Source organism: Dasypus novemcinctus, chromosome 1, assembly GCF_030445035.2.
Source record: "Dasypus novemcinctus isolate mDasNov1 chromosome 1, mDasNov1.1.hap2, whole genome shotgun sequence".
Classification (NCBI taxonomy): domain Eukaryota; kingdom Metazoa; phylum Chordata; class Mammalia; order Cingulata; family Dasypodidae; genus Dasypus; species Dasypus novemcinctus.
The window spans coordinates 123,710,735-123,737,169 of record NC_080673.1 but is presented as its reverse complement, the minus strand read 5'-3'; the positions used below and the strand labels follow the sequence as shown (position 1 = coordinate 123,737,169).

The following is a 26,435-nucleotide window of genomic DNA, read 5'->3' as shown; positions in this document are numbered from 1 at the left end:
CTCTTAAATAATTCCAGACTACAACTGTTTTTCCTATCTGCTTTTTCTGTGTACTTTTTATTTTTTTTATTACCACTACATTCCTCATAACCATAATTATTTTTTCATTCTCACCTGTTTTCTATGTCCCTCAATACCATCCCCTGAGAACTTAAACAAATAATATTAATAATTAAAACAATCAGCATGATTTTCTATCATGTCAAAATGCACTAATTGAATTACTCATTCATTCACTCATTTAGTAAATATTGATTGAGTTCCTAGTAGGTTCAACCCTGGGAATACAGTAGTGTAGAAGACAAAGTCCCTGCACTAAGGTAGCAAACATTTTAGTAGGTGTTGGCTGAAATAAACAAAAAGGGCAGGTATTAATTGCATTTATGTATTTTAAACATATATTTAGATATACAGTATTTCTAATTTGCCTGTCCATCTCTACTTTTAAAGTTAAAAATTTATTTTGTTGTAAGTAGACCTGATATATAAGAATAACAAATACTGTTCTAAATTACATTATGATTTATTCAATACTTTGTGGTTTGAATATGCAGTAATCGTGAAAGGATAACATGCTGCTATGTTTTCATATAAACATTAACAAGCTGTAACAAAGAGAAATTCAGCACATTCTGTACTTTTTCGCTTGAGAATTTTCTTATAAAATATGGATTAACACTGAATAAGCAAGTAATACACTAACTCTACCTCTAGATCATTGAAGTTCCCCCAGTGTGTCTTCCTCTGACCCCCAACAACCCCATGTTATTTGTAAATTCAGAGGTGTTGACATCATTTTTAATAATCTATCTCCTAAATGTGTGATTTAGGCCATGGGAAAATTGTTACTACCTTTGATCTTTAACCTAATTTGATTATAGAGTTTTAAAAGTTGATTACATCTAAAGCAGTGTGATATTCTATTGATATGTGCTTTAATTTCCTAGCTGATAAAACATATACCATATATTAGCTTAACAAAAGGAATTTATTGGCTCATGATTTCAGAAGCTAGAAGACTTGCTTCCTCTTGGGATAGATATCTTCTAGCTGGGCTACAATCTTTGGAGTCCCTTGGTTTCTCCATCACACAGCCAGGCACATGACAGTGTGTTCTCCTTTCTCTTTCAGATTTCACTGACTTCTAACTTCCAGCTGCTCCCCATGGTTTCTCTCCCTGTAACCAATTTCCTTTGCTTATAAGGACCTCAGCCATATTGGATTAAGCCCACCCTCATTCAGTTTGGGCACACCTTCACTGAGAACATCTTCAAAAGTCCTATTAACAACTGGATTCACACCCGCAGGACCAGGGGTCAGGATCTGAATATGCCTTTAGTGGAATACATGATTCAATCCCCAACAACAAATTAAAGAAAAAGTCATCCTTAATCCCAAGGGGGAGCTCAAAGTGAATGAATCAGAGAAAGTGAAGTAAGAATTTGAGAAATTCCTTTATTCTACATAAATCTTGTATTAAAGGGGCACTGTGATGTTTTATAACCCTACCATGTTACTAATCTCTAGATATGGTTGAGGATCTCTCCTAGAGAATGTGTGCATGTTGATAATATCAATTTATTACAACTCATTTTCAGAGTAACTTCCATGATTACTGGAAATGCAGACTGGCATATTGAAGAGAGCAAAGATTTACAGTTTGTAATCCTTGACTCAAAGTTCCAACTCTCCCACTTATTAGCTGTGGATTCTTGGGAAGGATATTTAATATTCTCTTTATGTGATTTTAAAATGGAAATAAAAATACAGTGCCTAACTTACTTAATGGAAGTGAAAGTAAAGCCGGTTTCACAACTTTTTGATAATCTACTATGTGACTTGGACTTTACTTGTATTTTCTCTACTTACTTGTATTTGTCAACTTTGAGGTTAACATGGGGGAATTGGGTTGGAGAAAGGTATTTTCCTCCTCTCTGACTTTCTGTTCATTTTGCATTTAATCAACAAACATTGTTGTTTGTCTTCTCTTTTCTGAACATAATGCTTGACTGTGGAGGTGCTGACATAAATGTCAGGCTCCCTGAGCACAAGCAGCCCATAATATAGTAGGGACAAAGGGGTCAAAAGAACAATAAGATAGAGTGTGAGAGTTTTAGGAAAGACCTACGAAACAGGTTCTTGGGCACCTGGGGTAGAGCAGAGGTTTATCCAAAAAATCTTCCCAAAGGATAAGTTTCAAAGGATAAGAGTAATTGTCAGTTCTGGCTCACTCCAGCCTGTCATAAAAAGTTGTCTGTCTTCTTCACTAGATTGTGAACTCCATGTGGTTCAGTTTTGCTCCATATAATTGCTCTAGCACCTAGGACAGCACCTGGCTCGCAAGGACCTCATTAAACATTTTAGAATAAACCACATTAATGTATAGTTTGATCTACCCTGTTTAGGTGCCTATGTTAAAAGATTTAAGATGGGTTTTTAACTGAAAATTTTATGGAGACACCAAAAGGATATTTTGAGTTTGACAGAACTCAGTACAATGAAAACTGTAAATAATTTACAACATATTCACAGAAGTGAATTATAAGGACTATAGAATGAGCTCAGATATATATTTATTGTTTCCCCTCACTAAGGAAGTGGTTTTAACCCATAATTAGTTTTGTTAATGGATGAGACTCTTCTGGCTTAGTCATATCCTCTGTTGCCTATCTCAAGATGTTCTTATCCCACTGGGAGGACCACAGATTTTCAGCCTCACTTTGTCTTTATGCAGTCTCTTAGTTTTTGTTTATGCCTGAAGTCCTTTGATTCAAACAAATATGCTCTGCAATACTTACTGCTTATCAATCTGCTACTGATAATGTCCGTACAATATTGCAGTTATCTGTCTTCCTGGCTGTGTAACCCCTCCAGACTTGCTTGCTGCCACATCAGCATGATAAGAAGCTGCCAGATCATGGAAAATTACACTGACCTTGTTCCGAGATTGTCTCTTATTCTTCCTAGCAATTGTAGTCTCCTTGAAAGATCAAAATCCTTTAAAAGTTGGTGGCAAAAGGATAAAAAACCTCCTTGCTCAGAAGAATCCTTTTGTTTTTGGAGTCTGAGTTGAAAATGGAATCTTCCTGCCTGCCACCCAATAAGTACAGCATAGTAGTAAGAACATATACATCATAGCCAGAAACTTGGTTACAAATCCCAGCTTTGCCACTGTCAAACTGTCCCTAGTATCATTGGTTTGCTGCTTTAGACCTTTTTCCACCCTTCTCCACCCTACTATCCACCCAGGGAGGCTGTTTCTACTGGGAGTACACACGTGGCTTCAGGCTCTGACCCAAGAGAAATTCGGTCAATGCAAAGCCCCTGCAGGAAGGTATTTACTTCCCTGGTATAGTGGATTGAATAGTGCTCCCCCCAAATGATATGCCTACCCAGAACCTCAGAAAATGATCTTCTTTGGAATAATGGTCTTTGCAGATGTAATTAAGCTAAATCTCTCAAAAGTGAGATCACCCTAGATTAGGGTGGGCCCTAAATCCAATGATAGTCATCCTTATCCATCCCAATGATGGGTACCTTGAGTCAGATAAACAGGAGAAGGCATGCAGAAACACAGAGATAAAGATATGGGCAGATGGAGGCAGAGATTGGAGTTATGCAGCCTAGAGCCAAGGACTGCCAGGTGCTCCCAGAAGCTGAAAGAGGAGAGAAAGTGTCCTTCCTGTCTCCTATGGGCAGCTTCTATTACAAATATCAAAAAGGGTTTGGCTTAAACAATGGAATTTATTGTCTCATGAATTCAGAGGCTGGATGCACAAATGCAAGGCATTGCAAGTCCATGCTCTCTCCCCAAAGTCGGTAGCATGCCAGTGCTGTCTTGCTGCAATCCTGGAGGATTCTTGGCTTCACCTCTGTCTTGGCTTCACCCTGTCACATGGCAATCTCTTACTCTTTGTGTCTGCTTTTCTGATTTCTGCTGACTTCTGGCTTCTGGCCTCTCCCTGTGGCTTTCTCTTGTAAGTCCTCCAGTAATACAAATTAATACACACCTGATTCAGTTGGTCCATACCTTAACTAAAAATAACGTCTTCACAGGGTCCTGTTTACAAGAAGTCCACACCCACAGGAATGCAGATTAAGAGTAAGAACATGTCTGTTGAGGGTATACATAATTCAACCTATTACACTCTCTGGAGCCTTCAGAGGGGACATGACCTTACCAACACCTCCATCCTCGATTTTGGAATTCTGGCCTTTAGAACTGTAAGAAAATAAATTTCTATTGTTTTAAACCAAAAACTTTTTTTTTTTTTTGTTACAATAGCCCCAGGAAACTAGTACAACTGGCCCTTATCCTTTAGATAGTTGTCTATGTCTCTTAACAGAAGGTCTCTGTTTTTCTCCAGGATGCTCAATTTATACATCTCTCTTCTCTTTGGGTTCTGATAATTTTCTCTTCTGAGAGTGCGGAGGCAAGGGTGGTAGTATGAATGGTGTCAGCTTCACTATTGAGAATCCCAGGATCAGGCAATATCCCTTGTGGTGACCCTATACTGTCTCTTAGTCCCTTTGTAAATAAACAAATGTACCATTTGTTTCCTGTTGGAATCTTGACTGACATATTGACTGTATTTTATGACTTTAGGCCAGTTACTTTACCTTCTCATGCTTCAGTTTTTTGTGTTTTTTTTTTTTTTTTTTTGTCATCTGTAAGACAGGGCTACTAATGTTACCTACATTATGGGAGTATTGTTAGGTTTATGAGATAAAATCCTAAAGTGCATAGCACAATGTTTAATACATAGTACAGACTCAATTAATGCTAGCTTTTATTACTATTATTATGTTGTTGTATGACAACACTTTCTATGCTGAATCATTAAATATATAACACCCTGGCAGCCTTTCTTCTTGGCTTTTGTTTCATCACTTCAATCCCCAAACCATCTGGTAGAAGTCTATAAGAATCAAATATAGGTAAAAGAAGACTGAACTTTTGAGAGCACATCCCCAAGAAAAATACAAGCTGACAGACTGTGAATGTACTGAGAAGATAGTTATAGTTCCACTGGAAATTTGGGAGTGGATTAGTGATAAGTAAATAGAAAGGTGATGGGGGAAAAAGCCAATGCTATTATTTTAGGGAAAATGGAAAGTTTTGAAAGAAAGGAAATGTAATCATAGCTGGGGAAATAAATAATTTGGCTTCTCTGATTTTATGGCTCAGAGGTGGCTAATGTTTAAATGGTGCTAAAATTTTAAATATGGAATAATCACTTAACCTAAAATTAAATTCTATTAGGGAGTGTAAGAGGAAAAGTTTAGGAGTGGGTTGAGAGGTGGGAAGAGATAGATAATAGAGATAAATTACCATCTTCCACATTAGGAAGTAGAAACAAAGAGAAAAAAACTTAAGAAATATCAGTATTAATATGTTAGAAACAGTTAAAATAGTTAAATGAGGTTTTTCTGATGAGCAGGTATCAAGATTCAGGAGAAGTAGGGAAGTCATTCTGATTCATTAATTCCTTCTGAGCATTGAAGTAGTACTTAATTCCACTGTGAAAATGTGGGATGTACTGGGACCATTTGCAATGATATCCAGCTTTCATCATCTACTTCAGCTGATCTATCATTTTCAAATCATAATGATCTCATGGATCTCAACTTTGTTATATTAGTTACAGTAAACTCAGTGTGGAAATAGAGATGAATTACTGTCATTAAAACCCTGATAATATGACATGTCAGGAAAGTTCAGCTGGTATTTATTACAGACCAGAGATTGCACTAATAAAATGCATGTTGGCATGCAATATATAAATATATACTTGGAATTCTTTTGGGAATGATTAGTATATCTTAGAACAGAGGTTTTAAACCTTTATTGTTCCATGGACCCCTTTGCCAGTCAGGTGAAAACCACAGACCCTTTCTCAGAATGTAGCTGCCAATAGTTTTATGATACTCAGCTAGCATCAGTTTTAACTATAGTAATTTCAATGTATGAAAGAGTGTAAGTGATTTTTTGAGATATGCAACAACTCTGATGTGACATGAAATGAGCATACATTCATAAGTGAAGGAATGCTAGATTTCAGTTAGCAGTCAGAAAAAGTAAAGATAATAAGTTGATTTTTTTCCCAATTCAAGCTCATGGACCCTCTGATTCTTGGTCAAGATCCCTGTCTTAGAAGGTATCAGATTAGAGCCTGATTTTAATCTAGACCTGCCCAGACATTAAAGTCTTCAATTATTAAAATTTTTGTCTTCTATCTTTAGAATTCCTTCATGCCTTTTCTTCCCTTTTCTTTTGTCTTCCCCTATCTTATTTGCTGGCCTGTTCTAAGCCAGTACTAACAAATGAACGCATTACACTAAGACTGTATGGTTCTCAAGGTGTGATGCCCCTGATAAGCAGCATCTGAGAACTTGTTAGAAATGCAAATTCTCAACTCCACCTGACATCGACTGAATCAGAATCTCTGGGCATAGGTCACGGAGCTCTATTTTTCTGCAAGCTCTTCTGATAATTCTGATATGCACTAAATCTAGAGATCCATTCAAAAAGATGCCATGAAGAAATCAGAGATAAAGAAATGTAAGAACAAAATAAGAAAACTCGAACAGAAAGTTTGGGCATAAAAATTATCTTTGCAGGAAACCCAAAGTTTGATTCTGCTTTCTAGAAAATCAAAGCAAAGAAGGAAGAATGATCAGACTAAGTTACTTTCTTGAAGTCTCATTCTCCTCAAGTTAAGCTCCATTTCTTTGTTGCTGTTAGGACAAAGTTTGCTCAAGGGTTTTTTTTGTTTTGTTTTCTTTTGGTACCAGGGTGGGGATTGAGTGTGAGACCTCAACCACTGAACCACATCGGCTCCCCTGAGTTGCTTTTGTTTGTTTGCTTGTTGTTTGCTTTCTTCTTTTTAAGGAGGTACTGGGAGCTGAACTGGGACCTCCCGTGGGAAGCAGGCGCTCAACCACTTGAGCCACATCTGCTCCCCTTCTCAAGGGTTATATAAACGAGATGTTTTTATTTCCTTATTTCCCAATTCACTTTTTAAAGTTTATTTTTTGTCTTTTTTTAAAAGATACATAGATCACAAAAAAAATTATATTAAAAAATATGAGCTTCCCATATACCCCACCCCCCACCCCCCACTCCTCCCACATCAACAACCTTTTCCATCAATGTGGCGCATTCATTGTATCTAAACCCCTTTTTGATTTAGAGGTAGAGTGGACATCACCATTACAGGGTCCACAGGATTGAGGAATAAAATACGGATTAGAGTGGTCTTACTGGTATTCTACTATAGAACTATTGTGATTCTAGCAATGGAAGAAATTGTATTATTGATGTGGACACAGTGGTCACAGTATTTGCTGAAGTCAGGGAGAAGGAAGAAGAGACGTGATGTGGGGGCATTTTCTGGATTTGCAGTGTCAGATGCTGGACATTACATATCCTGCCATAACCTATTGAATGGACTGCGGGAGAATGTAAACTACAATGTAAACTATAATCCATGCGATGCAGCAGTGCTCAAAATATATTCACCAAATCCAATTCACTCTTTAACCACCATTGTTGGCCTTCCTTCCTCAACATCTACTGAAAATACCATTAACAATATTGTCCGTGGACAATTCGGTTTCTTCATCTTATCAGAATTTCAACAACATACAACACAACTGACAACCACCTTCCTTTTGATATGAGCACTTTGGCAATACCATCTATTCATCCATTTAACAAATATTATTTAGCAGCGAAATATGTTCCTGTCTCTGCAAAGGGTAACACTGACATTGTAGAGAAAAAGACAACAAGTGAGCTAGAGGGAAAGATAATAAAAGGAAAGAGAAAAAGATAAAAAAAAGTGAGCTAGAGGGAAAGTAGTAGGAACTGAGGTTAGAGGAATATGCAAGGATCATATTATATATCTTGAAAGTAGGTGCAACAGAACATGAGGATATGATATATGATGGAAAGATGGACTCAAAAACTCCTAGTTGACATAGATGTGCAATGGACACAACCAATCCAGTGTCCACAGAGAAAATGTGGAATGGATGTGGGAAGGGTAGCCATGGTGGCTGCTGGGTTTGGGGAATGGGAGGAAGAGATAAGATGTGGAGGCGTTTTCGGGATGAGGAGATGTCCTGGGTGGTGCTTCATGGACAATTATGGGACATTGTAGATCCCCCCAGGACCCACTGGATGGAACGTGGGAGAGTGTGGGCTATGATGTGGACCATTGACTAGGCGTGCAGTGATACTCAGAGATGTACTTACCAGGTGCAATGGATGTGTCACGATGCTGGGAGAGAGTGTTGCTGTGGGGGGAGTGGGGGGTGGGGGCGGTGGGGTTGAATGGGACCTCATATTTTTTTAATGTAATTTTTAAAAATAAATAATTTATTAAAAAAAAAAAACTCCTAGGTTTTGGCCTGGATGATTAGGTAAATGGTGGTTTCCTAGCTCTTGTAGAAGAGCAGTTTTGGTCAAGGGGAAGAGACAGAAAATCAAGAGTTTTGTGATGGACATGTTCACTTTGATATACCTCTTGGACATCTAAGAAAAGAGAAAAAAATATATACACAAATCTGAAGTTCATGGAAGAGTAAAGAAGGAACCAGTTTAGAATAGATCAGTGAAGCAGAAGAAAATCTTGGGGATATGTGGCATCACAGATATCAGATGAAGAAAATGTTTCCAGAAAGATAAGAAATTACTTCAAATGCTGCTGAGAGTTCAAATTAATTTTTTTAAAAAATGAGATTTGACCATTGAACTTTGCAAGATAGAAGTAGTAGGTAAAAGAGAAGAGCTATTTTAGCAGAGTGCCCGAAGAAAATACTGATGGTAATGGCTAAAGAAAGAATGAGAATTTTGCTTTAAAAGAAGCAGAAATTTGGTACTGTAATGAGTTTCTTTTTCAAATGATAGATATTACAGCATGTTTACATGCCAATAACAGATCTTATAGAAAGTTAAAAAAAAAAAAAAGATGATTCAAGTGCAACAGGAGAGTAAATGTGATATAGTTCCTGGAGTTGGCATCTTTTGGAACAGGTGGAAAGGAAGAACATGGATCCACAGAATGCAGATAGATTGGTAGAGTCAGTGATGGGAAGATGAGGTTGTTCTTTTCTGATTGCTTCTATTTAAAGAGATAAAAATCATTAAATGTGAGGAAACTGTGTTATTGAAAGTTTGAGAAGAGAGGAGAAAGTATGCAAAAATTGGGAGTGTAGGAAAAAGGAAAGGCATACTGTAGGTAAATATTAGACAAGGGCTATGGGCCCACTTACCGTCATTAATTTGCAGTCAGATCAGTCATCATGCTTCTTTGTTTCCTCTAGCCAAACTCAGTTGTTGAATTGCAAAATCAGAATAAAAATAAAGTTGGGTAGAAAAAGGGTTGGAATTCATTCAGTGACTATGAAGGGGGTTGTGTGTGCAAGGAATCTGGATGCATGTAAGCAAGGGAATAATTATGATACTGGACCATGGAGTGTCAGCTGGATGAAGAGGAAAGTGAGTACATAAAGAGGGTAATGAACAGTGAAAAGTGGTGATTTAATGCATTACAGGCTCCAAAGTGTTGAAAGAACTGTTGGCTTGGGTCTTCTAGAGTATTGGCATAGAAATATAGAAGATGGTAGTCAGAGAGTAGTATGCTTGAAGACAAGATTTTGGATTGGTGCAGTTAAAGAAAGTATGTATGCTATTTGTAAACATTTAGAACATACAGAAAACATCACTCTATATTTTAAAAATATGTACTATAGGCATAAATATGTTTATTTGTATGGATGTGTTTCAGAAGATTTTATTAGTTTCCATCAATCTATACATTTATTACTGCACCAATAATATACAACTTTAATAATTCTAGGTTTGTATCTAGTAGTGCAAGTTCTGATGATTAGTCTCCCTTTTCAAAATTATCCAAAAAGATAGTTGATTATATTTGTAAACTGGTCTCTTCCTCTGGACATGAGACCCTTTGATTGTATTAGATTAAGCTAAAATGGCTTTCATTAAATTATGTTACAATTAATTGATTCTACCACATAGTTAGGGCATGCAGGGTTGAGTCCCCGCCCCTTTGTGGGTTATATAAATGGATACTCAATCAAGAGGACACACAGAAGTAGATACACACAGAATTAGATACACAGAGGAAGAGAGACAGCTCCAGACCCCATGGAGGCCCCAGGAAGAGAGATGAGCCATTCACCTGATAGTTTATAGCTGACCTTGAGGAGAGAGCAGAGCTGTTCAGTCCAGAGAGAAATGAACTCTGAGAAGAGAGGCAAGCCCTATGCCAGCCTACAGCTGAGATTGGAAGGAGCTGTACCCACAGAGCCTTAAGAGGGAAGAGGAAGGCTGAACCCTCACAGATGTCATCCACCATCTTGCTTCAGCACATGGCAACAGAGTTTGGTAAGGAAATAATCTTGAGTTGAACTCTGTAGGGCCTTGTAACTATAAGATTTTACCTCAAATAAATACCTTTCATAAAAACCAACAGAGGTACTTTGCATCAGCACCTCTTTGACTAATACAGCTGGTCTCTTCAGCCATGAGCTGCTCCACGGCCCCAGCCTCTTGAGGGCTTTGTGCCTCAATTTTGGCTGCTAGCAATCCTTAAGCCCTTTCTCTTACATGATCAGGTCAATATGGCAGAGCTCCCTTTCCTGTGTGTGTTCTTTTTCTCTGTATCTCCATTTATATAAGGCCCCAGTAAGGGGGCAGAGACCCAACCTGAGTCATGCCTCACTGATATAGCCCAATCAAAAGCAATCTAATTAAGTGATCTAATCAAGGTCTAATCAAAGGGTCTCACACACACAGGAATGAATTATTTCAGAAATATAATCTTTTTTGGCGATTCACCAAATCCAAACTGTCACAGGGTTATTGCTAGTATAAAACCAGAATATTATACAGATATTTTGTATTGGATCAACTTGCTGAATCTTCTTGGAAGTTTTTGGCTAATATTGTCTTGAATTATCTAGTTAAATCATCATCTTGTATACAGATATGATCATTGTTTTCTCCTTTCTAGTATTTAAAGCTTATATTTATTTTTAAAAAATAGTTTTTGCTAAATTTTCACTAAAACTTCCAGAACATTTTGGATACTAAAAGTGATAACAGATATTATTAAATCATTCCTAATCTCACTGGTTGTATTAGTCAGCCAAAGGAGGGCTGATGCAAAATATCAGAAATTGGTTGGTTTTTATAAAGGGTATTTATTTGGCCATAAAGCATAAGTTACTTCCCTTATTAAGTCTATTTCCACGTGTTAGAGCAATATGACTGCCAACATCTGCCAGGGTTCAGGCTTCTTGGTTTCTTCTCTTCTGAGGGCTTGCTTCTTTCCAGGCTTAGAGTTCCTCTCTTCTCAGGGCTTGCTTCTCTTTCCTCTGTGTGCTTACTTCCTGGAACTCCAGCTTAAGACTTCAGCATTAAACTCTAACATCAAAACTCCAACATTAGAAACCCTCCAACTCTGTCCTTTGCCATGCCTTTTATCTGTGAGTCCCCACCTACCAGGGGGCAGGGACTCAATGCCCTACTGGCAATGTAATCTAATATGCCCAGAGGAAAAGACCAGTTTACAAACATAATCCAATATTTCTTTTTGAAATTTATCAGTAATATCAAACTGCTATACTGGTGATATGTAAAACCATTTTAAATATGAATATTGTTTTATAAGTTGGTAAAGGAAAAAGTTAGTCAATGATTTACCTGAGTAATCAAATGTCCAACTTTTGCAAACTGAATAAGCCAGCTATATGCAAAACACTTAGGGTCTTTATGGTAAACAACTGTGATGGATTGCAAAAATGGCCACACTTCTTTACTTCATCCGTTACCCATTGCCCTTTGCACTGTAATTTTGAAGTTCCTCCTATCAAGAAGGGAAAATCCTTTCTCTGCCTCTTGAATCTATGCTAGTCTTGAGACCTGATTTGGCAAACAAGATGTGGAAGTAAAAGCATGCCTTTCTGGGCCTCAGCTTCCCACAGGAAAGACATATAACTGTCTTAAACATAATCCCATGAATTTTGTAAATTTTGAAAATATATGTTATGTTGCCAATTGTAATTGAATAAGAGGATAGATAATTTAAAAATAATTACCAGAATAAAATGTTCAGAAAATAACTTGTTTCAGAAAAATATGTAATGGCAGAATTTTTGAAATGTTAAAAACAAATTGTCTGTCACTAGAGAACTTAGACTCCATTTGCAAAATCATTTCTCTTTTGAAAAGAAGATTCCCTAGAACTAATGATTCATAAAACATTCCAGGGTTTTAAAATTCTAGCAGACAAAAATTCCTTCTCCATTTGTCTCCATCAGAAAACACACTAAGAGTCTCAGAGGGGTAGGATAGCTCAAGAAGTTAGCTTTTCTGACCAGTCTCATACCCCAAAAATGGATATTTCAGTTTTAGCACAACAGTATATTGCTTAGTTTGCTTTTTTAAATGACTTTGGCTTCACTGTCAATAAAATCCCATTTCAATGTATCAGGTTTATGTCTCCTCATTAGTGTTTGGCAAGGAAAATCAGGCAACACATGTACTCATCTCATAACAAGTTTATGAATTGGTATTTTAATCCACTTCTGGGAAAAGACAATCAGCAAAAGTTCCAAATGATATATTAATGGTCTACATTTTACTTTAATTCATCTTTTTCCAAAACATGAGAAATAATGAGGACCTTACCAAATATTCCACAAGAATAATAAGTATTCTGTTACTAACATGGGTTCACATTTGAGGTCACAGAGGATCTCAACAAAATCTTAGATTCCACATGCTCCTTAGTGTCTAATTCCCCACTTTACATATAAACAACATATGCATGTTTATATTTCTGAATTGCTTGTTTTTGTGTATTTTTTTGTTAAAAATAACCTGGTGGTTTTTGTTAAGACTGCTAGTAAATATAGATCAGTATTCATGGCTTCAAATAAATATGATTTGATTTATTTATGTACTTTTGTTGGTTTATACCTTGACTTAATGTACAGAGTATTAAAGGAACTTATCCAGGGCCAATATGCATTTGGAAGCTTTTCTTTTATAAACATAGCATCATAATTTAAAATAAGAACCCTTATATATAAAGTAATGATTTCATGTGTCTTTTGGGAATTTAACTGTGATTTTAAAATGTTATTACAATGCAAAAGACCATATATTCTATGATTCTATTAATATGAAAAATGCAGAAAAGTCAAACCTATAGAGGTAGAAAGTAGATTAATGGTGGCCTTGGACCTAGGTTAAGAACAGGCATATATGCAAATAGGCACAAGGGAGCCTTTGGGGTGATAAAAATATTCTAAAACTGGATTGTGATGATAATTGTGCAATTCTGTAATTTATTTAAAATTACTGAATTGTATGCTTAAACTTAAGGATGATTTTTATGTTATACAAGTGACATAATGAAGCTGTTTAAAGAAAAAAAATGTTTTTTAAAGAAACTTAAAGATAATTTATAAGATTTTCCAATTCCTCTTAAAATAATAGAAGGCTCCAAATAAGAAGACTTTTAGTTTTTAAAATATGTCACATTCAGACTGAAATAAACCTAATTCTTCAAGGGGTTCACTTGGCTTCTTCTGCCTATTCTAGATGCCAGAATAATGACTGTTTTTTGTCAATTGGTTCCATCCTGTACGTATATGATAATACATATAAAGATTATTTACATTTTAACTGTAAAATACATTCAAAATTTTAATGTAGAATGACTGTAACAAAGGAATGGAACCATGCACTGTAACCTCAATTTAATTATGCACACCTAGGCAATGAAATTCAGATATGATTATTCCATTTCCTTATCCCTAAAGAACTGGTAAAACTCTTATCAAAGTATTAAAAATAACAATAGTATAATGACATTATTCACAATTGCTAAAAGATGGAAACACCCAAGTGCCCATCAACTGATGAATGGATAAACAAAATATGGTATTCCATAGGATGGAATACTATTTAAAAGTAAGAAGAAATGACGTTGGGATATAAATAACAGCATGGATGAAACTTGAGGATTATTATGTTGAGAGAAATAAACCAGACACAAAAGAACAAATATTGTATGGCGTCACTAATATGAAATAAATGCATTGAGTAAACTCATGGAGTTAAACTATAGAGAGTATTGGTTACTAGGAGACAGAATGTGGGTTGGGAAGGGGATGCTGATACTGAACTTATGTGGAATGTTTAATGGGGTTGATGGTAAATGTGGGAAAATGGATAAAGTTGATGGTACAAGTACAGTGAGTGTAACTGATACTGTTGATTTATAAGTGTGATTGTGACTGAAAGGGGGTAGAAGAGTGAGGTTAATATCAATTGAAAGAAAGCTAAAGGATAATCTAGGGACTGTGTAGCATAATGATTTCAGTGATGGTTGAGGATTGTGGTTAATAGTACAAATGCAAGAATGTTCCTATATTACAAGGTGTTGAGAATATGCTGATATGTGGGAGAAATACAACTAATGTAAATTATAGACTATAGTTAGCAATAATATTATAATATTTTCAGCAATGGCAAAGAAGGTACAATATCAATGCTAAAGGTCAACAATGGGGAGTATAGGAGGTATGGGATTTTACCCTTTGGAGTAAATGCTCTAAAATGAACTGAGGTAATCACAACACAACTCTGTGATGAAACTGAAAGCCACTGAGTACATACTTTGGATGGATTATACAAGGCAGTAGGCTGTATAATGATGAAAGCTAGAAATATGAGAATTTCTGTCAGGAACTATAACAATTATACAAAACTAATACATGTTGCTAATAATAGGATGGTTTGTGGGAAAAATAGACCAAATATAAGCTATGGACTATGAATAGCAGTAATATTATGATGATGTTCTTTCATTATTTGTAACAAATGTATAACAACAATGTAAGTTGTTGGAGATGGGGCCAATGAAAGGGAATCCTGTATGGTATGCATGATTGTTTTGTAAACTCACAACTTCTCTAATAAAAACGAGACGGAAATAAAAAACAAAAGAAACAAAAAATAGCAATAGTAATAGTAAAGTCTAAAAGGAATAGATAGTATTTATTGATTGTTTACCATGACCAGATACTGTTAAATGCTTAGCAAAGAAAACCTTTTTTTTTAAAGATTTATTTTTTTATTTCTACTCCCTCCCTCCATTGTCCTCTCTCTGTGTCCATTTGTTGTGTATTCTTCTGTGTCTGCTTCTATTCTCATTAGGTGACTCCGGGAACCAATCCTGCGACCTTCCAGAGTAGGAGAGAGGCGATCATTCTCTTACGCCACCTCAGCTCCCTGGTCTGCTAAGTCTCTTATTGTCTCTCTTCTGTGTCTCTTTTTTGTTGTGTCATCTTGTTGCATCAGCTCTCTGCATTGGCTAGCACTTCTGCGCGGGGTGGCACTCTGCATGGGCCAGCACTCTGCATGGGCCAGCTTGCCATGCAGGCCAGATTGCCTTCACCAGGAGGCCCTGAGTATTGAGCCCTGGACCTCCTATGTGGTAGACTGGAGCCCAATTGCTTGAGCCACACCTGCTTCCCAAAAAAGATAATTTTGTTTAAGTCATACAGCAAGGCTGGAAGGCAAGGGATATTGTGTCAATTTAACAAAATAAGAAACTGAATATTAAAAAGTACAATTAACTTTCAAGTGTCACACATTAAGTAGGTGGCAGAGCCAGTATTTGAACCAGGTCTATCTAACCACTGTACAGTGATAGAGAGCATGAACTTCCTGGGAAGCCAATTGAGTCCCAGTGTAGGTGCCTCTATTCTCAGCTGCAGGTCCTTGGGGAAGCTACTCAAACCCTCAATATTTTAGTTCCCACATATGTAAAATCAGAATAATAATGGTATTTAACCATTAGAAAATTTGGGGGAGAATCAGATAAGATAATTAATATAAATCTTCTAATATTTTGCTCAGAACCTAGTGACTTCTTAAACAAATGATGGCAAGTATTATTAATACAAGGAATAACGAGTGCATTTTGGAAGAAATTATGCATTTTATAAATGAATACATTAATTAACCCAGAGTATTTTTTTATTTCATTCTAATTCCTGGTTTGCTACAGAATAAAAAATAAACAGGAGTCAGCAAAATTTCAACTAGTCCTCAAGTTCTTTACAACTACCTCTTGCCTCTTCTATTCCATTATTTTTTTCTACTATAACCCCACAAGGTGGTAACTGTGCTTTTATAATGATTTATTGCTATAGTTTAAACGGTGAATTGTAATTTCCTTACAATTTGTCACCAATTACCACACAGCAATAATTTTTGAAAGATTTCATGACTGTTTTTTCATTAGAAAGATATTTCATTTAGAAAACAATTTTTCTTTCAATAAAAAGTCTCTTTAAATATACTTTTAGTTGCATATAGTCATACTTGGAAACACATGAGCAAGACCATTTTTCTTTTGTCCTGTACAGATTTGTATGAAAACATTTCCATGTAATTGTCTTCCCTTGGTCTAAAATGCAGAAATTTTAATTGACCACTTTGTTCCTGTTGAAAATGAAAGCTACTATAGCTGTTGTCTTAGTCTGCCAGGACTGTCACAACAAAGTACCACAAACTGGATGGTTCAACAAGATAAATTTATTGATTCACAGTTCTGGAGGCTGGAAGTGAAAAATCAAGTTGTCAGCAAGGCCATTCTCTATCTGAAGCCTATAGTGGAGAATCCCTCCTTGCCTTTTCTAGCTCCTGGAATTTGCTGGCCACCCTCTGTGTTCCTTGGTTTATAGATGTCTGTCTGCCTCCATCTCCAAAGGGCATTCATTCTTGCTTCCTATCTTCACATGATAGTCTCCTCTCTGTGCCTGTGTCTCCTCTCCTCTCTTTATAAGGACATCAGTCATATTGGATTAGGACCCACACTGATCTAGTTTAGCCTCATCTTAACTAATATCTTCAAAGACCCTATTCCCAAATAAGGTCAAATTTATAGCCCTGGGAATAAGGACCTGACTATGTGTTTCTAAGGAATTCAATTCAGATATAATGATTACTCACCAGAATTCCCACTGAGAAAGAAAATCTTTGTATAGTGCTTACAAATTGTTGCTTAGGGCAGAAGTTAAGCACTCTTAAAGCATCTAAATATGAACCGAGTAGTTCCACATAAGACAAAGGAAGACATTTTTTGGTTGCTCTATAGAGATGAGGGAGGGACTAGAAGAAGAGAGAGGTCGCAGGACCACTGCAGGCTGGTGTGTTGCAGCAGTATCTCATCTTGTGATCCTCTCATCCCAACTTCATCTCAAATTAACTAAACTAACTAAATGCAAGTTGGTGTTTGGTGTTGGTGTCATGTTTGTTTTGTTTTGTAGAAACTGGCTAGGTTTTGCAGTAGCCTACTTGAGGGAGTAGGATTTAGGAATATAAGAGGTGTGGAACAATTTGCTATATTGTATGTTGCTGAATGTTGTTGGACACAGGTCCAGGCACAATAAAAACTTTCAGCAATTAACTGCTTTATTACTTACACAGAAAAAAGGCTCCAAAAGAGCAGGGGAAGAGATTCCACTGTGGCCAGTCTCCTGGGGAGGCCAACTGCTCAGATCATTGTTGGTGTATGGCAGCTTTTCACGTCCTCCTTTGAGTCGGAGAGAAGAGATGGCTGTACTGACTGAGAGTGGGTATTTATATCCAGGGGAGATGTGGCCCTACCACTGAGCAAAGTATCAGGCAATTTTTGTGCTGAGTTCCTGCTTTGATAAGCAGCTGGTTTGGGATTCAATGTATGGCCATTCCATTAGACCTAACTTCTCTCCCAGGCAGCAAAATGAAAACTTATTGAAACATACCCCAGGTGGGTAGTAAGGGCTGGGGGATGGCCAGTGAATGTGTCTGTGATTTCCCCAGCAAAACATAGTAAGAGTTTGAGTAATCTGCTCAAGATCATATAGGTGAAAACCGGAGGGATCCATATTACACACAGTTTGTTCTCCTTTGATGTTCTATTGCATCAGAAAACCACAAGACTCACAAAAATCACTCACACAGCAAACACTTAACTCTCTCAGGACAGGAAATGAGGTTTGAAATAAATTTAATCAGGTTTCCATGAACAGGGTCCTTAACTGAAATAGGAGGGTATATATAATAATGTAAAATAGTGAAATTATAGTTGATAAGTCATTTTACTCACAAAGACATTGTAAAGAATTTAAGATACTTGCCCAAGGTAAAAGCTAGGTATTTAAACTTGTGTTTTCAATTCTTAAAAATCTATATTAATTCTAAAACACTTATTTATTTACACTCTGCTTGATCTACTAGTTAATGAGAGATATAATTTACCATGATACTGGTGATTTGTCTATTTATCCCCATAATTTGATCAATTTTTGCTGTAAATATTTTCAAGCTATTGTTATTAAAGGTACATTCAGGTTTAGAATACCCTTCTATGAGTGCAATCTTTCATCATTATGTGGTACCCTCCATCTCTAGTAATTCTTTTTACCTTAAATTTCATTTTGTTTAATATTAGTATACCAATACTAACTTCCTTTTAGTCTTTTTACTAACTTGTCTCATATATATTTTGTGATCATTTAACTTTCAATCTTTTAGTGTTCTTATGTTTTATATGTTTCTTAATCTATTCTTACAAATTTTATCTTTTAATATAAATAATTGATTCATTTACATTTATTGGAATTCCTTACATGTTTTAATTTATGGCTACCATTACTTTTGGGTATTTTATCTATACTATCTCTTCTATTTTTCTACTTTCTTGCCTTCTATTTCACTGATTTATTACTTTATTTCCTATTTCAACTTTTCTTCTGATAACTTAAAATTCATATATCCTATTTCCTATTCTTTAGTGGTGATCCAAACTTACCAAATTCTAAAATAAATCATATAATTGCCATCAATCTGAAATATCAAAGAACATTCCAACACTAATTCTGCTCACTCTCCAAACATACATGTTTATTTCAATAATTTTAGATTTATTATTCTCTCTTTATTCTTAAAGATATTATTGCTATATAGAGTCAAAATTTGTATCTATTTGTCCATGCATTTACCACTTTCTTTGATCATTGTTATTTCTTGAATCTTGGACTTTCCAATCATCCACATTCCATCCCCAATATGTGCCTTTCTCCTGCACATTCCAAATCGTAAGTTAAATGAGGTTGCATTCAACAACACAATCCCTGATTCTTTAAATATCGATGGTCTCAATAATTTCTATCATTCTTCCAGTGACATCAGGTTGCCCTTTAAAAATTATTTTCGTAATTAAGTATATTTTCTGGAAATTTTTCTCAGCACTTCCTACAATAATAGTCCACACTTATAGATCATAAAAAACAATGTAAGTGTTTTCCTACATTTCCTACATATCTTAATCTACTATTAAACCCAGATATTAGGACATACTTTTAGATTTTTATGTAGGCATACAGTTCTCTTTCTGAGAACTTATTTCTGTGCCTTCACTACAAATGGCAAACCAGAGTGGCATTTTGGAATTAGTGATTTCTGAGTTAATGGTCATTTTTTAAAATATTAGTAAATGGTTATGTATTTGTATTAATTTCACATTCTTTGGGAAAACTGTGAATTCATTTTCAATTGTCATTTATTATCACACAGGTTCAGGCTCTTATGTGAGTCATTACTAGTTCAGAACTACAATTTTCAGGAAAAGATATTTCATTCATTCATTCTTATAAAATGGATGTGTTTTGATTACAAAATAATCTGAGAATTAAAAATCATCAGCTTGTCATTTCTTTCTGGAATTCTCTCCAGTGCAAGTTAGATCCCCACCATAGTCAACATTACTTAATTTAGGATTCTCAGTAAAATCATTTATCACGTAAACCAGTCAGTTTGTCAAAAACCTTCCCAGGTATTGTCTTTAGATATTACTGCAAACAAAATATTGTGAATCATTTTTTCCAAACTATATATACACAGCTTGTACATTTATCCACTTGAAATAGTGTCATTGGTGTTCTCACTCCCAACAATTTAATGTATCAATTCCCAGATTGCTACACTATAAGACTGTACTTTTGCAATCCGATGTTGTACAAAACAGTTTATATGAAAGGGTTATTTCAAGCAGAAATCTCTTTCCAAATAAAAGCTTTTTAAGAATTTTGAAAAAAAAAAATGGACTTTCCAACTGGAATTATCTTCCTGCCTGTAGTATAATCAGAATTTCTTTGAGCAAGAGGCTACTGTTGGACAGTCTCTCTTTTTCTTTTTCTTTTTCTGTGGTCCTTAAATAACTGTATTTTGCTCACTAGAAAGCTATACACTTGCTCACTAGAAAGATATATTCCCTTATTCCCTCAGTATATAATTCTAGGGTGATTTTTATTTTCTCTTGACACATTGAGGATATTATTTCACTTTCTTTTGACTTTTCTGCTTAATGTTGAGGCAATTAGTCCTGTTAGCCTCTTTACCTGAAAGGCTGTTTTGTTTCTTGTCCCTTCAATCCCACAAGATCATGAAATCTTTACTCAGATTCACTGGGTTGGACAAATGCCTTAGGGTACAGCTGACTTTAGGGCTCTGCTTTCCTATTTGGTTTCCTGCTTTGACTTAGTTTTTATTGCCAAAACATAGATGCATTTTACAAGTTGATTTTCAGATTTATTCAACATTTTTCATAAGTTTTCAGCAGGAAGTTCAGTCACAATATCTGGGATGCCCAAAGAAGGCTGGCCCATCTCTCATTTTTAAAAAAGAGAAAGAGAGAGAAGAGTTTTACTTTTTCTGTTAATAGAGTTCGATTTTAAAAGTAGAGGACCTTTTCTCTCTCTCTGTCCCAGTATAACTTGCATAACATCTGGAGCTACCTTGACTGTGAAGAGATGTCTATCACCTTTAGGACTACATAAACCTGTTGATAGTTATACCTCAAGGTCTTGTTAAAGCAGGGACAACTGTGCTAAGTATGGGTTTAGTAGTGTAAGAATCTCAGATGAAAAAGCTCTGTAATTAGATAGTAGTGATGATTGTACAACATTGAGAATGTGCTGGAAGCCACTGAGTTATACACTTTAAAATAGTTAAAATGGTGAGTTTTATGTTTTATGCTATGTGAATTTTATCTCCATAAAAATTATTTCTTCTTATATCTTAAAAAAAAAGAAAAGAATCTTAGGACGTCTCTTGGAATTGCTTTGAGTTTGTGCTGCAAAAACTAAAAGATAAGTGGCTAAAGGGATAGAGAAATCAATATTCATTTACTTTGGTTAATACTGGGGAGATGATAAAGCCTGAGATATTGAAAACTGTAATATTATCAGCACAAGAATAACAATGGATGCTAGTCCCTATTGCCTATTTGTAAATGTCACTAATCCATCACAACGCTTCCTCCTCTGAACCAAGGAAATGTCTCAGACTCCTTCTCAGCACAGTATTCTCAGCACTCAGTGTGCAGCAGAGTAGGCAGGAAAATGAAATTTATCAGTGCGATAACTAATAGTAAATTGTTTCCCTGTCCTTCCATTTTTCAAATGGGATATTTTTAGCAACATGTTTTCTTAGGGAGAGTGGGGGAAAGTTTCCTTTCAATGTTCTAGATTTTGGAAGCTCTGCTTCCTGTGGTCACCCACATTAGTACTTCATATAACTGACTGCCCCAAAAAACTCAACAAGTAACAAGTAAGTAATTGCTGATAGGGAAAAGAAAGTCTTGTTTATAGGCCCTTCCATATATAGAACTATGCCATGAAATCGTTCACTTTAATCTAGATTCAGAAATAAATTTTTTAAGATATTTTCCAGCTGTAGTATTTTCTGTTACTTTTTTCTTTACCTACAATTTAAGATCAGTGTGTGTTGGCTTTGAGGGGAAAAGGCTACAATTCTGCCATTTGCATTACCTTGTTTTCACTTTAGGGCTTTGTTCAAACTGTACTCTTTGCCTGAGGCTCTTATTCCAGATCTTACTCGCTCTGTCACCTGCTCAAGGTACTTTCCAATTACTCCATCAGAAGGAAACTTCATCACCATCAATTCTTCATCTAACCAATCATCCTTGATATTTGCTTTATAATATCACTCATTGGAAGTATTTTCTTTTCTTTTTCTTATTTATTGTCTGTCTCCCCTCACCAGAATATAAGTTCTGAGAAGTGAGGGCCTTGACATGCTGCTTATCCCAGTATCTTTGGCACTGACAACAGTGCCTACCACAAAGTAGGTACTCAGTGACATTTGTGAAGGAATTAATAGGAATGAGAAATATGTTTTTAAAATATGACCTATGAAGTTCATTTTGTAAAGGTATTTTTTGATGCTATTCATAATGAGATAAAGGGACCTTACTGAGTTCTGTCTAACAAAAACTATTTAGAAGTTCAAATGGAAAACGAATGTAGCAATTAGGAGAACAGACACATGAGCCTGAGTTTATATCTGGTTTTGCTACTTATTATCTGTAAGATATTGAGTTACTCAATTTCTCTATTCCTCAGTGTCTTAGTTTTGCTAGGCTGCTATCACAAATACCATACAGTGGGTTAGCTTACAAAATGCAAATTTATCTCATGGTTTAAGAGGCTAGAAGCCTTGTTTTCTCCCAGAGCCGGTAGCATTCTGGTGGTCTGACCATATTTAGCATTCCTTGGATTTCCTGTCACATGGCAATGCCCTCTCCTTTCTCTTCTGGGTTCCAGCTGACTTCTGGCTTTCTCTTTACAAGAGCCTCAGTAATAGGAATAAGATCCATCCTGAATCAGTTGGTCACATTTTAACTAAGAATAACATCTTCAAAAGGTCACACCCACAGGAATGGGATTAAGATTAAGAACATGTTTTTTTTTTTGGGTTACATAACTCAACCTGGCATACTCAGTTTCTTTATAAAAACAATAGGATTGGGAGAAGAGTAAACAAGTTAACATATGAGAAGCACTTAAAATAATGTCTGCCCTTAGGTAGTACTCTGTAAATTGTATCTATTGATACTGTTGTATTTACATACTGAAAGTGTACATTATGTACACACTCAGTTAAATTTTTATAAATTTCTTCAGCTTTCAGGAGAAAAATAAAATCCACATCACGGTACTATTTGGAACTGTAAAGCTCTTGGAGTAGGGCTTGGCGCATGTAATACTTAGTAACTATCTATAGCTCTTACTATTGTACTCAATTTACTCAAGTGACTTTTGTTTATTTACTCTCTCCATTCTCTAATCTTCTGTGTTCTAGTCTTTGATCTTTATTCGTGACAGAAATGCTCATGGGCAGGAGGTGTCAGGATACATTGACTATGCCCATAGGCTGAAGATTGAAGATTTTGAAGTCTACTTTAGCGGGAAAAAAAGACTTCTTCCAAGACCCACAGATCTGAGGTAAATTTTACTTTCAATTTCTCATACCTTCAGTAAGAGAAGAAGCTCCTTCAGAGGCAAGGAAGAAGGATTTTTATTTTATGTTCTACATTATGCACAGAATGCTAATATAAGTATAGTAGGAATGTGATGACTTGTTGTGAATTAAAATACTAATGAATTTTAAAATGGAGAATGAGCATAGAAGCATTTTTTCCTTTAACAGCCTGAGGGAGAGAACTCTTCAGAGTCAAGATAACAAGTAACTTTTCAGTAACAATCCTTTTACATGAAAAATAAAGTCTATAGATTGCTAACTTTGTAAGGCTTTTGCACCACTTAGGACTTACCTGCTTAGATCTCTGACTAAAACAGTCTCAGTTTTTCTTCTACTTTTCTTTGACTATTTGCCAAGATGCTCTCTAGCCAGCTCACCCTTACTTACTTCTCATCATGCTAGATGGAGATTCTTTTCTACCAATATTCTTTTTACATTGATCTCCTACCCTTTCCTCTGGAACTCTTGTTCAAACACATAGGATCTACTCTACACTGTTAGTCAATTCAGAGACTGGTCCTTTTACCCTTTCCTAAACATAGACACACCATTCTGCTTTAAATATTCACTGCTATATCTTGATCATTGTTTGACACTGGTAACAACATTATCCTACTTTTGGGTCTCTGCCATCCTCTATCCATCATCTTTGCTATCATCAAAAGACTTCCTAATCCAGTACCATTTTAATGGAATCACCCCTTGTCCTATTCAACCTAGGGACATGCCATACCATTTACCTTATCCCTTTCAATAACAGCTTCTTAGGTTGTGTCTGCCTTACTAACCTTTAAAAGTAGATTGATCCAGACTCCTGAGCATTGCTACAGGAAATTTTTTAAAAATCAAGAAGGACTATAACGTAATATGTGGTCTCCAACCTCAGCTAGAACTTTTGTTCCCTTCAAGCACCATTTTATGTGCTTTTCCTCAACTCAAACATCAACCATCTCTCTCCCTACCAGATGATATTCTAAAGTTTTGCCACCCTCTTAAATCCCTTTGTCCCAACTGCTGACCCCTCTCAATACATAATTTGCCTCGTATTTCATGGAGAACAATGGGGCTGAACATGGAAAATAATAACTGATCTGTTTCTCTGTCAACCAAAATCTACTTCCTTGAATGCTATTCTGATTATTTTCATTCACAATTCGAATCTTGCAGCAAAATTCAAAACAGGTCTATTCCTGATTTTTGGAATACTACTATCCCATCTTGTCTCTCATCCCTCCTCTTACAGGGTCAATTTGCTGCAAATTTGGACACATTACCCCAACATAGCATCTCAGGTTTCCACAAGTACCAAGAGAGAATATTTACCTTCTAAGTGACTGTAGCTTTTCTAGTGAAATCAGAATAGGTCTGACCCTAGGTGGCTGAATTCTCTACCTCTGGAAATAGTTTTCTTCTTGTAAAATAAAACTTATTTCCTACTGTGTGAAATACTCCTCCATATCTGCATTTACTCTCATTATGCTTTTTCAGATGTAAAGCAACAATAACTCTTTGTCCTATCTGGAGTTGATGTATCTAAACTTGCTTTTTATGTTTTCTATTCTCCTTTCCACTGAAGCCACACTTCATCTTTTGTCCCTTAGTTTTTTGTAGGTTGTCAAACTATCACTCACCTTTCTATGACTCTTTTCTCTTGCCTCTAAACATGCTAAAGCCATTTCTATATTAAGAAAAGAAATCCTCTCTCTACACCAAGTGTTGCCCTCTCTTTCAACTTCCCGCTAAGTTTCTCAATTTAATGATGACAAATGTCTCCCATTCTCACTCCTCCTGTAGACGTTAGTAGACTGCAATTAGTCCTCTGCCCCCATTATTCAAATGAAACTACTCCTGCTAAAATCACTAATGTCTGCCAATTTCAAAATCCCAAGGATTCTTTTCAGTTCTCTTACTGCTGAAATTCTCTACATGATTTGATTAATGTTGATTAATCATCATGTTGATTAATCCAACCTTCTCAAAATTGTGCAAACACTTTAACCTTTTGTTTTCAGAATGCTTCCTTTCTTGTTTATCCCATATGCATTTGTATTCACTAGAGCTCATCCTTGAACTTCTTTTGTTACTATATATTCTCCTGAGTAATTTGATAACTCTTCTGTAGTGGAGTTGTTTTCACAGCTATGGCTCCAGCACAAACCTTGCTTCTTTAATTCTCTTTCTTTATTCTACTGCTCACTAGAGGGAATCTTCTAAATTTCCCATTAGCAGCTGAAACGTATGTTCAAAATTAGACTCATTTTAACCCCCAAATCCCACTGTGTATCCTATTTTGACAAATGGCAATACCCTGGCAGCCCAAGGCAAAATCCGTGTGTATCCTAGACCCCTTCCTCTTCATCACCACTGGTATAACTAATTTACAAACACTAGATTCTATTACCTTAACAACTTAGTGTACACTAACACACATACAAACCATGCCATTTCACCTATAAACACTCAGTATGCATCTTTAACTTACAACTTTTTGAAAAATCTTAACATTATCATACCTAATAAAATAATTCCTAAAAATCATTTAATACCTAATCACTACTCATATTTCATTAGTTTTCTCAAAGTTATCTCTTTGCAGTTAGTTTGTTCACATCAAAATTCAAATAAGATTTGTTTTTTGTTTTTTGTTTTTGTTTTATAACACTCCCCCTCTTGCTCTTTATTTTGTATGCTATTGATTTGTTGGAGAAACTAATATAGCCTTTACATGAATTCAAAATTATCTAATTCTATATAATATAGGCCCTATATGCTTTAAGTAATCAGATAGGATGTAGACTGAATGTGTATTCAAAGTAACATCCAGACAGAATGTGGGCGATATGCTAATTCAAGCTTAGCTAATATTCAAATAAATGACTAAACCTCTCCTGGCCCCCACCATGTATGTCTCTTATATAAAAATAACCTAGAGCCCATACTCGGGGCTCGGCTTTTTGGACAGGATTTCCCAGGCTTGGCCAGTCATAATAGATTT

The 26,435-nt window shown here is 35.8% G+C and overlaps 1 protein-coding gene across 2 annotated transcripts in view; it reads left to right on the top strand.

Moving 5' to 3' along the window:
* CFAP299 (cilia and flagella associated protein 299) overlaps positions 1–26,435 on the top strand; it is a 785,488-nt gene that overhangs the window by 645,463 nt on the left and 113,590 nt on the right. For both annotated transcript variants that reach the window (XM_058296521.2, XM_071218212.1), the window contains exon 4: positions 23,261–23,403. In XM_058296521.2, coding sequence (XP_058152504.1) covers positions 23,261–23,403 — 143 coding nt within the window. The remainder of the gene's footprint in view (positions 1–23,260; positions 23,404–26,435) is intronic.